General features: G+C 40.1%; 1 protein-coding gene across 2 annotated transcripts in view; it reads left to right on the top strand.

Annotated features, from left to right (window-relative positions):
- Positions 1-12,594, top strand: part of LOC126253012 (phospholipid phosphatase 1-like) — an 889,365-nt gene that overhangs the window by 873,736 nt on the left and 3,035 nt on the right. For both annotated transcript variants that reach the window (XM_049954065.1, XM_049954066.1), the window contains 3 exons: positions 5,063-5,295; positions 8,318-8,438; positions 11,673-11,849. In XM_049954065.1, coding sequence (XP_049810022.1) covers positions 5,063-5,295; positions 8,318-8,438; positions 11,673-11,849 — 531 coding nt within the window. The remainder of the gene's footprint in view (positions 1-5,062; positions 5,296-8,317; positions 8,439-11,672; positions 11,850-12,594) is intronic.

Here is a 12,594-nt window from a genome sequence, read left to right as displayed (position 1 = left end):
TGAGTCCAATAAACTGAATTAGTTTCCGTGGAATTGAAGTTTTTTTTATTCGTTTTTCGTAGCTCATATTCATTGCAACAGCCATGTAATCTGTATCGTACGTCAGGAGCATCTGCATTCCGGTCGTGACTTCACTGGATATCTCGGAAGCTTAATGAATTTCTTAGGGAAAGGATCTTAACTAATTTATTAAGTTGCCACCATGAGTCAGTGATATCAAAATATCTGGGTTTTTGGTAATAAACGGGGATTGCAAAGTCACCCGATCTTTCACGAACGAATGCGAAGTTGTGTGGAGCATAAATTTCAAATCTTGAAGGACTATCGATTTTCGAGTCGAACGGGAATTGTTGCTAAGACCCTGTATCTTTCACATTTTCGCGTCATTCGACCGAAATAGTCAGAATGAACAACTCAAAGTGGTTAGACCCGTAACGTAATCAGTTAGTGTAAGGGCTCTAAGCATTACATACTGTAAGTTACTGGATAATGGCAGAATATTATTTTTTTTATCTCATTTTGTGTGATGTAATTATGAGCGTTTTGAATGTTGCGCGGACACACGACGCCGCATAAACACAATGTACAGTATATGTAATTTTAATGACAGTTTATGTGCAATCCAATCAAGACCAATTATTCTTGATGTGCTTATATAGCCATATTGTGGAGCAGACGCCGAGCGGCAGTAATAAGAGACTGGTTTATGTAGTGACTTTGTAGGATCGCGACTCAAAATGAAATTGTACATATCTACCGAAACACCATAGAAATTGCACCCGACTACTGTTGAAAGAAACTCCCGAAATCTATACGGCATATTTTACGTTTCTGTCTGTAACTTTCAAAATAATACATAAGAAATGCTACTCTTATTACGGATTTATGTCCATAGTTCAGGTATTTACTTTTCCAGACTTGGAATTTTTCAAAAATAGGACGTATTTTTTTCCTAATATATAGCTGATGTATTTAAACCAACTGTATACAGATCAGTTCAAATATAAGTTCTGTCAGTTTTACTTAGGGAGCTAGAAAAATTAGGAGTGAGTGCAGATTGCTGTACATATTGGCTGTGTTCAGCTGGATGTTGTGGTGACTGAATTTTCATTTAAATGAGGTATTCAAATGAGGGCCCATTTTCCTGAAAGCACTTCCATACTGGGGAAGGCTAAGACATTTATCGATCGGAACTGATCTAGACCTTGAGCCACGCTACAGATCAATCTGTCACCACAACCAAGATTTCAGGAGGGGGGGGGGGGGGGAGGAGGAGGAGGAGGGGGCGGCTATATCACACTCTGGCCAAACGTTTACATATGGTATCTTCTATCCGTTTTATAGTCAATCAATAAGTGACATCAAAAGCTAACTCCAAGACACAATCTACAGGTAGCTTATTGATCCTCTAGCGTCACATTTCCCGACAGTTTACCACAACAAATCGTAATAAAGGACAAAAATGTTCAAATGTGTGTGAAATATTATGGGACTTAACTGCTAAGGTCATCAGTTCCTAAGCTTACACACTACTTGGCCTAAATTATCCTAAACACACGCACCCATGCCCGAGGAAGGACTCGAACTTCCGCCGGGACCAGCCGCACAGTCCATGACTGCAGCGCCTTAGACCGCTCTGTAATAAAGGACACATTTTACGGAGATCTTTAATGCAGTGTTATGTTAACTTCGCTGTGTGCTTTATATTTTTGGTATTTTTATTCCTAAGCCTCAGATGTTTAGTGTTTTGTGCGCCCAAACCGCGGCGTTTATGAGTTCACGTGACGAAGCAGTGGTGTTTCCTTGACGTCACGGATGTTGTCCTATTATTGGCTGACCGCCGTGATAATTTGCACATCGTATTTGTCGTATTTATAATTGTGTATTACAAAAATATGCACTTTTAAGTGATGAAGCGCGCACAACTATTTAGCTGGATTGTACATTGCTCTGTTAAAATTGCGTGTATAACTGTTGCTTGGGTTTACACTGATGGGTCTGGGCGCCTCAAGTTCCTTCACATTCATCCTAACGGCATGTTCCAAAATTTTACCTGATATACTGCAGACTGAATTTATATTGTACTACTTTCGAACTCGTCGTATGCTGCTGTTCCTCACAAGAAAGTAAAACTCTCTAAACTCATGTATAATACACTCACAAAAAGAAACTTGCTAATAACGCACTTTGCCCGCAGTCAGCAAGCAAGGAAACTACAGTAACGGGACATATTTTGCACATGAGGTATATTTCGCGCGCTTTTCCCTCTAATCATTCGTGAAACTCTCGCTATATATGCGAGGGTAATCCCAAAAGTAAGGTCTCCTTCTTTTTTTTTTTTTATAAGTACAGAATTCTGTTTGTGTGGCAGTTGGTCACACTGTTACGAAGAGTGCTTCACGCGCTGTGTGTAAACATGCGCACGTTGCGCTGAGGCGGTCTGTCTTGGTTTGGCAGCCGTTGAGAATGGAGCCAACGTTGGATGTTACCGCCAAGTGCGAATTGCGCGCAGTTATTCGGTTTTTGAACAAAAAGGGCACTGCGCCGATTGAACTCCATCGCCAATTGACGGAAGTGTATGGTGAGTCGTGCATGGATGTCAAAAATGTTCGCAAGTGGTGTAGAGAGTTTGCAGCTGGTCGGAGCGAAATTCACGACGAACAAAGGAGCGGGAGACCGTCAATTTCTGAGGAGACAGTGTTGAACGTTGAGCAAAGCATGCGTGAAGATCAGCGGATCACCTGGATGATCGCTGCATGTTGGTTCCTGAAGTTTCCGGAAGCACCGCTCTCAGAATTTTAACGGAAACACTGAACTACCGAAAGGTGTACGCAAGATGGGTGCCATGTATGCTGACTGAGGACCAAATGCGGCAATGAGTTGATGCTTCCCGCTCATTTCTTAACCGCATTGCAGCCGAACAGGACAACTTTCTGGACTCAATTGTCACGGGTGACGAAACCTGTGCATACCACTTTACACCTGAGACCAAGCAACAATTCGCCAAAGCCGCGTAAATTCAAACAAACACAGTCTGCCGGTAAAGTCATGACAACCGTTTTTTGGGGTCGGAAAGGGGTATTGTTGGCCGACTTCATGCCCACTGGGACCACAATTAACGCTGACAGGTACTGTAAGACTCTGAAAAAAAAAAATCAAACGGGCAATTCAGTACCGGAGAAGAGGAATGCTGAGCAAGGGCGTACACATTCTCCTTGACAACGCTCGCCCACACATCGCTGGGCAAATCGTTGCTATCCTGCAACAGTTCCAGTGGAACATAATCACCCACCCACTCCATAGTCCTGACTTGGCGCCCAGTGACTATCACCTGTTCCCTAGGTTAAAAGAACGTTTGGCCGGAAAGCGATTCAGCTCCAACGACGAGGTGAAAGAAGAGGTTCATAATTTTCTGAACAACATGGCGGCGAGCTGGTATGACATGGGCATGCAAAAACTGCCTCAGCGTCTATAAAAATGAATCGACAGAAATGGTGATTATGTCGAAAAATAGCTAAATGTTCAAGCTGTAAACTGATGTAAACCATTGTAGAAATAAACAGGTCAGGGGTGGAGAGAGGGAGTGAGAGTTGGTGATATGCTACTGTATTGCATTCTGGCGAGACATCTGCAAACTTATTCCAACGGTGGTTAGAATTAGAATAGCCAAAAAAGCTGTCTAAAACACTATCAAAATAATAATACTAAACGTCGATTAATGATGCATGAAAGCATAATACAGAGACAAAGATTCGTTAGCAAAGTTTCAGCGACTCTGTTCATTATCTTTTGATGTAAGCAGTGGAACTTGAAAATTGTGCGCAGATTGGTAGGATAGCTTTACGCCGAAACACCATAGCCTCCAACACGCCCCCATACCTATGCTACATAGAGCTAAGCGGCATTTCAAGGCGCAGCATGCTGTGGCATTGTGACTAGCTGCTACCTGTTCGAAAAACATCACTTGGTATCACATATCAGCAGTTCCAAAAACGTTAACCGATGTTCTTTACATCCGTATGGGAATATGCGAAATGCGTTCTGATTACTTACAATCCTTAATACGTTACAGAGATATTTATTTTATTATAAATTTTGCGGTGGCTTCGCCCCAGAGCCTCTAATTACAAGCCGCGCCTGCTCACGGTATAAGCCTTGGCTGCTATATTGTCGTGTAGGCATTCGCTGAGCATCAACAACCTGTCATAGTACTCGGTGGATGTGTTTGTCTTGTTTATTCCCGTCAGTGCCCATGGCTGACCGAACATCGTCTGTTCCTGTATTCCGACCTGCCTATACGGAACTGTAAGGATACGTTGCACAGTCTAACATAACTGAACGTTACTTCAAACAGCGTGTAGAGGAAGCTTGTCGCTCCATGATGTCACTAAATTTACATCTCGCCAGCAGGTCATTAAGATGGCACATCAAGCTGCGCATTCAGGAAAATGGACACTTCTTTGGACATCTTCCTTAAAATGAACATTCCGACACAAGAGCACCATTCGAACACAGCCAAATATGTACAGCATGTAGCACCCATCTCAAAAACTCCGAACGTTTCTAGAGGCCCAAATTAAATTTATATAAATGTTTTGAATTCATTTGTACACAATACAACAGCTACCTGATAGAACAACTTAATATTCTGTTTAAAAAACTGTAACTTATTGCAGTAACTCCCTGGAAGATAACTAAACAAACTATGTTCGAACATCCACAGAAAGTGTAAGGTTTCTTACGTCTATCCAACTAAATAAACATACTTTTTCCGTACTATTTGGTAACTTAAGGACACAAAACTCTTATCTGAAATATACTTTATGTAATGACTTTACATTTCCTTTAATAGAAGTAGGTCCCTTAATCACTCAAAGATGGTGTTGCCTTATTTTATAAAATTACCTGAGACACATTCGTCTCAGAGTTGCAGTAACAGTATATTTGCATATTTACTAGACACCGCATTGATGCATACCTTGCTATATAGACACCAAATGCCGGATAGCGGATAGTGGCCTGTCTAACAGAACTTTCATCTTGGTGGTTTGTTTTGGACCAGATCTGGGTGGTGGAGACACTGTGCGTGGCATTCCTAAACGAGTATGACGTGCCCAAGACGAAGAAGCAGTGCTGCATGCAGGGCCTGTGGGAGGCGTCGCGCTGGTACCGCGACTTCCTGCTGGGGCTCGGCATCGTCTTCCTCACCACCGAGGTGGGCAAGGTGCTCGTGGGGGAGCCCAGGCCGCACTTCCTAGACACCTGCCGGCCCACGCAGCCACCAAACTGTGACGGGTGAGTCACAACACACATTATTTTAAAATTACAACCACGGAAATGTAAATGGAAAATTTTACACCACAGACACCTTGATCAAACATTTCCAAACTCCAGGATTGCTGTTCCTGTGGGATATGTTGTTTAAAATTTCATTATTCTGCAAGCCTTATTTCAGAACAGGAAAAAGTCATTCCTACATATGAAGAATGATAAGCATACGGTAACTAACCAAAGCAAGTGCAAGTGGAGCATATCACCATCTTTTTGACAGATCGCACCTACAGTTGGCTGTTGTACCATGACTGTAGGAGGAGTGGTGAAATATGGACTCAACTTTTTTTTTTCCGGGGTACCAGTGACATATTCCAACAGGATAACACAAGACTTTGCAATTCATTTCACACTACAAATGCCACAAGGCATATATGGACCCTGAAATGCCGTACCTGGTCATCTGCATCACCCATGAAATCCATGTGGGATGCAATAGGAGGATGTATACTTTAAAACCCACCTCCAGCCATCAGTCTTCGTGAACTGACACATCGTGTGTTTTAGCCATGGCAAGAAATTCCTTAAGATGGCATTTGGAGGCTGTTAGCTTCTGTGTCACAATGAGCACTAAAGTCTATTCCTGCCAGAGAAGAAAGACGTCATGCTGATGTTGACAATGGACATCAGTTAAGAGTGGAATGAAACTTTGATCATTTAATACCTATCATGTGATGAACATCTCCACAAAGGTGAGCATGGTGCTTCATGATAAATGCTTTCCATTTATGTCAGTGTAGTAACCAGCAAAATTGGTGCAAAGCATTTCGGCAGAACTGTTGTCTTGAAGTATCCCAGCCATGTAGGCTTTTGCCACAGTACTGAATGTTGTCAATTAATTGTGATTTTTAACTGTAAAATGTTTGGTCACACACAACTTATGAGGCACAAAAAAATCTACACTCCCATATTTTACCATCCTAACAATTATGCAAAAACAATATTTTTCAGTTTAAATTGTTTTATTGTTTTTCAAAATATCCAACGTATCTTTTATATACTTTTGCGTGCATTTGAATCAATTCTGGAAAAAATTTTCCACTCTGATGTTGACATCTTAAAAACAGTTTTAGAGAGATTCAGCTGCTACTTGGGATGATCAGAAGCACAGTCCATGCATTTTGTTTGACATAAGGGAACAAAAAGAAGTCTATAGATGATGATTCAGATGAATGTGGTAAATGAGACATTAATTTGATGTTTCTCTCTATCTAGTGATTAGTTGTTTCACATGCAGTGTGACAGATGCCATTGGTGTGGTGGGAAAATCATGTGAAACTTTTGGTTGTTTTTCCTGATGTCATGGATAACTTGAGGGTATATAAATTGCTGCTGTGACATTCATCATTAACTAATCTTTGATCCTCTAAACCAGTGTCATCTTGTATTCATTATAAGCAATGAAATAAGCAATGACATCTTTCTTTGAAGGACAATGTGGTGTTGTTGACCATGTTTCCTTTGGAGATTTTGGCTGAAGGCACACCTTTATCTGGTATCCATCTGCTTGACACTCTAGGATATGACAGTTTCTCTCATTTGAAACAAGAGTTTCAACTGTTTTGAAATGAAGGATTCTTGGGAAGATGATTTCAGACAGCAAATATTGCAGACAGCTTTACATTCACTGTTGGCAGGATGTTAGTGCCTTTTTCAAAATTAAAGAGGAATATTTTGAAATCATTAATGTTAATTCTGCTCCTGCTGGAATATTATTGTTTCAGTTGCAATTTTAAAATACTGTAAGTAGGTATAAAGAATGATAAAAGATCAGAATACGGTGTAATGTTACATAATCTCTTAAAAACATTATTAAAAAAGAATATTTATTGGATCAGACATTGTAACAGAATTATATGTTTATTAATTAGTAAATTGTTCTTGTAGGAGTGCTTTGGTGGTGCTGATGTGTAAAATGTATGACATATCCTTTCTTCTTGGATCTTATGTTGTTTAGTTTTATTTGTTTATTCTATGTTATTAGCAGATGTATAAATATTCAACAATAATGTAAGAGTGTTTTTCTAAAACTATTTTCTACTACCTTTCAAGCTTTATTTCCTATAGGTGATCTCATTCTTCATCCCACTATTTTGAGACATGAGGAAAAAAGAAAAAATTTTTCACATTCATTTTGCATTCTTGTATGATGTATTATGGTAATAGTTTTTTCAGATTATTTCTGTGTATATTACGTTTTAGGAGGAAAGTGAAAAATAGATCATACTCCAAAAAAATGTGCTTGAACCACTGCCATGAACTAAAGTAGTGTTGAAACATGTAAGGATCCAAACATGGCAGCCACTCACTCGATGGTGTGCTGGAAAGTAATGCTTCCAATGTTTTTTAATGTGAAAACCCTTAAAGCTTTTCAAATAAAAAAAAATTCTGAAATTTGACATCTTTATTCTTCAGATCCACATATTTGCAGACATCTGCAGCTAGATGGTTACAAATTGTAGTCTGTAACATGGCAGTGTGGAATGAATTACAGTGGTTTACGAGAAACAGCAGGAGTTCAGAATTTGAAGAATTCATACACACATGGAGCACCTTCTTTCTCAGTATGACAATTCCAGACCACACATGAGCACTGCGACATTTGTAACAATCAGATGTGTCTGATTCACTGACATTGATCATCCTCCATACAGTCCCAACTTGGTCCCATTCAATTTTCATCTGTTTCCAAAAGTTAAAGAAAACCCTAGGGAAATCAAACATTCAACAAACTGGTCTCTTGTTGGGGGAAATGTTTGTCACATTGGTGACTATGTTGAGAAATAAATATGTAGACATGAAGAATAAAGATGTTGAATGTTAATAACGTTTGTTTTGTTTAAAAAGGTTTAAGGTTTTTCACATAAAAAATTTGGAGGTATTACTTTTCAGTGCACCTTCATACACTGATGTAAACATTTATCATTGCTGAAAAAACCTAAGTGAGAGCTCTTAAATGTGTGCAACACTTGTCTTTTCATTTCAGATATGTGAATAATTTCACATGTACCAATAAGGATGTTGGGAACTGGTATGTACGAGACTCAACAAAATCCTTCCCCTCAGGTCATGCTTCATTATCAGTGTTTGCATCAGTTTTTACAATGGTAAGTTGTTACAATAAATGCCATTAAAATACTTTGCTGAAATTAATAATTGCACCTGGGACATTCAGATGGCTGTACGAGACAAAACAGATATTCTGTGAACTAGAAACAATGAATCAATATTGAGTTTCTTTTTCTTGATAGCCACTTTAGAAATGTGTCATACTGGAGTAAAATATGACATTGTTCCAAGTTTATGTTAACTAAATCTTTCAGGTGGGTTGTAGGAAATCTGTATGCTCACTCTAACGCTAAAGGGGCTGTCTTCATTATTCTAGTGTGGTAGTATTGTCATGTAGTTTTAACTATACTGCCTAACTAATGTGGCAAAAAGGTGAAAAGAACTAAGAGTATAGATGCAATGTGGTGGTGGTAGTGCTGGTGAAGAACTTTGGTATCTGTAATTCTCCACTTTCCTTATCTAGCAGCATAATCTTCTCTCTTGTTGTAAATTTTCATACATATAATTTACATGATGCTACTGTAGTTGGATCATTAAGATAGACACCCCATGCCCCCACCCCCCGTCAGCTAGCCACTAACTTTTAGCTGAAGGATCAATGTGGGATCAATTACTAAACCTTCCAAAATCAGTTTTTCATCTACATCTTCTCATACTATTATGATAATGCATCTGGAATAACATTTCATGTGCTATTGATACTTAGGTGTTCATCAGAACATTGTCACATTCACTTAAATACATTGACAGACTGATAGGTCTTTCATTGACACTTCTGCCCAGTTTGAGTGTAAAACGTCTAGTTAAGGAGTATAGCTATGTAGATACTGATTATGCAAACCACATGTTGCTTATTTCTCACACGAAATCTTTAAATCTGTGGATCAAGGCGATTGGATGGATGCAGTATTTTTGACTTCCAAATATTTCTTGGTATATTAGATGAGGAAAGTTATCTTGGATGGACGATCATTGGCAGAAGTAGAAGTAATTGCAGGTGTCTGCCAGGGAAGCATGTTGGGAGACTTGCTGTTGGTCTTGTATATTAATGAGCTTGCAGCTGATATTAATGGTAACCTCAGATATTTTGCAGATGATTCATTTATCTATAATCAAGGACCGTGTAAAAAAGGTTGCAGACATATTCAGTCAGACCTTTGAAAGTGTTAAAATATTGCAAAGACCAGCCACTTGATTCACAAGTATGTCACAAAATAGAGAATAGTAGTATCCTATAACTAAAATGCCAGTGATTCACAACTGGAATCAGCCAACTCATATAAATACCTTAGTGTAACAGTTTCTAGGAATATTAAGTGGAATGTAATATAGGCTCAGTTTAGGTAAGACAAGTGGCAGATACTGGGAAAATGTAGTTAGTCTACAAAGGTGATTTCTTAAGAAACAATCATGGAACCCAGCCCAGGATACTACTAAAATCTGCGAGATGCATACTAAAATGGACTAAAGCAAAGAATGGTGGCACTAATGGTCACAAGTTTGTTTGATTCAAGCATCACAGAAATGTTGGAAGCCTGAATTAGTTATCCCCCAAAAGCCTACTTACAAAGCTGCAAGAGCCAGTATTAAGTGAAGAACCTAGAGATATTCTTCATGCTCTTATTCATGACTGCTGTATTGCCTATGGAGAGAAAATTAGACTAGTTATGGCATGCACTGAGTTATTTAAGCAGCTATTCTTCCTGTTCTCCAAATGCAATTGGAGCAGGAACAAAACTTAATAATGATACCATGCTTCACAGTGATGTGCAGAGTATGCATGTATATGTAGACAAAATAATATTAGAGAAGGAAATTTGCCACTCACCATACAGCGGAGATGCTGAGTCGTGATAGATGCAACAAAGAGAGTCACACAATTGTAGCTCTCTCTCTCTCTCTCTCTCTCTCTCTCTCTCTCTCTCTCTCTCTCTCTCTCTCTCACACACACACACACACACACACACACACACACACACACACACACACACACACACCTGCAGTCTCAGACAACAGAAACCACCACACTGCAGGCAGCAGCACCAGTGCATGTGGGGGTGACAACTGGGTGGGGGTAAGGAGGAGGCAGGGGTGGGGAGAGGGATGGATAGTATGGTGGGGGTGATGGACAGTGAAGTGCTGCAGTTTAAACGGAGGGCAGGAGAGAAGGTGGGGAGGGGGAGGGGTAAGTAGCGGAAAGGAGAGAAGTAAAAAGAAATTAAAAGAATGGGTGTGGTGGTGAAATGACAGCTGTGTGATGCTGGAATGGGAACAGGGAGGCGGCTAGATGGATGAGGACAATGACTAATGAAGGTTCAGACCAGGAGGGTTATGGGAACATAGGATGTCTTGCAGGGAAAATTCCCACCTGCACAATTCAGAAAAGCTGGTGTTGGTGGGAAGGATCCACATGGCACAGGCTGTGAAGCAGTCATTAAAATGAAGGATATCATGTTCGGCAGCGTGTTCAGCAACAAGGTGGTCCACTTGTTTCTTGGCCACAGTTTATCGATAGCCATTCATGTGAACAGGGAGCTTGTTGGTTGTCATGCCTACATAGAATGCAGCACAGTGGTTGCAGCTGAGCTTATAGACCGTATGACTGGTTTCACAGGTAGCCCTGCCTTTGATGGGATAGGTGATGTCAGTGACTGGACTGGAGTAGGTGGTGGTGGGAGGATGTATGGGACCGGTCTAGGATTTAGATCTATTACAGGGGTATGAGTCATGAGGTAAGAGATTGGGAGCAGGGGTTGTATAAGGATGGACGAGTATATTGTGTAGGTTTGGTGGAGGGCAGAATACCACTGTAGGAGGGGTGGGAAGGATAGTGGGCAGGACATTTCTCATTTCAGGGCACGACGAGAGGTAATTGAAACTCTAGCGGAGAATGTAATTCAATTGCTCCATTCCTGGATGGTACTGAGTTATGAGGGGAATGCTCTTCTGTGGCCAGACTGTGGGACTTTGGAAGGCAGTGGGAGACTGGAAAGAATGCACAAAAACAAATCTCCCATGCTGACAAAGGCCTTAATGGCCGAAAGCTATAATTGTGTGAATCTTTTTGCTGTGCCTTTCGTGACTCAGCATCTCTGCTATATGGCGAGTAGCAACTTTCCTTCTCTAATATTGTTACATTCCATCCTGGATTTTCCATTGTTTGATACATGTTGAAGAAGTTATGGATCGTAGACTATATCACTATTAGTTATGTGTAAAACTGATCAGAATGCAACGTAATACTTATGGACATTCTTCATGACGGCCAACAGTGGTTCGTGCAGTGCCGTGTGCCAGGAGATATCACGTACCTGCTGGTGCCCTGGCTGCAGTGTCTGTGTCTCACATGGGCTCTCCTGTGCTCCCTCACCCGCATAACAGACCACAGGCACCACTGGTGGGATGTGCTGGGTGGTTTTGTGTTGGGTTTTGGCCTAGCAGTATTTACTGTAAGTACTTATTGTGCATCATTTGTCACTGAAAGTTTTACGTAATTTGCAGTAAAGTAGTATCTAATGTAATGAACTGTTAAAATCTATTAAAAATAGTGCAGTGCTTCATAGGCACTCAGTTGCAAAATGGAGATGATCAGCATTGAAGTGTGCTCCAAGTTTTTCACCACACAAATTTTGTATGTTTAATGTCACATGTAAAATATAATTAGATTTTTTATAAAAAATATATAAGTATGAAAACAATTTCTTGAAGCACAGCTGATGAACGAGCGATCTAGATTACTCTCAAGATCATCAAGTGAATGTTAGAATGTTAGTTGTTAGATTTTACTTTTCCTTCCTTCCTTCCACCTCAAGCACTGAATTGTGAAAACCTACATCTAAAGCTAAAATTATACTCTATAGTCCACTGTACAGAGTATGACAGGGAAATTTGTACTTACATATGTGATTTTCTGTCCTATGCTAGTCATGTATTGAGAATGGGGAAAACTGATGGACCTTATTTCTCAGTCAAAGCCTTTATGTCTCTTATCTTCTTCTCAGCATCCCTATGCAATGATGGGGATAGCTGAATATTTGCATAGTCTTCCTCGAATACTGGTTCTCTATATTTACCCAAATATGTCAGTGTAACCAGTTACAGAGTTTCTTCCATTGTTTGGAGCCCTTATTAATGGGGCATGACAAGATATCAAACAAATCCAGGAATGGGTTGCTAGGAACATTACACATTGGT

This window comes from Schistocerca nitens, chromosome 4 (genome assembly GCF_023898315.1).
Source record: "Schistocerca nitens isolate TAMUIC-IGC-003100 chromosome 4, iqSchNite1.1, whole genome shotgun sequence".
Lineage (NCBI taxonomy): Eukaryota > Metazoa > Arthropoda > Insecta > Orthoptera > Acrididae > Schistocerca > Schistocerca nitens.
Note: the sequence above shows the minus strand (reverse complement) of the source record. Positions and strands in the feature narration are given on the sequence as shown.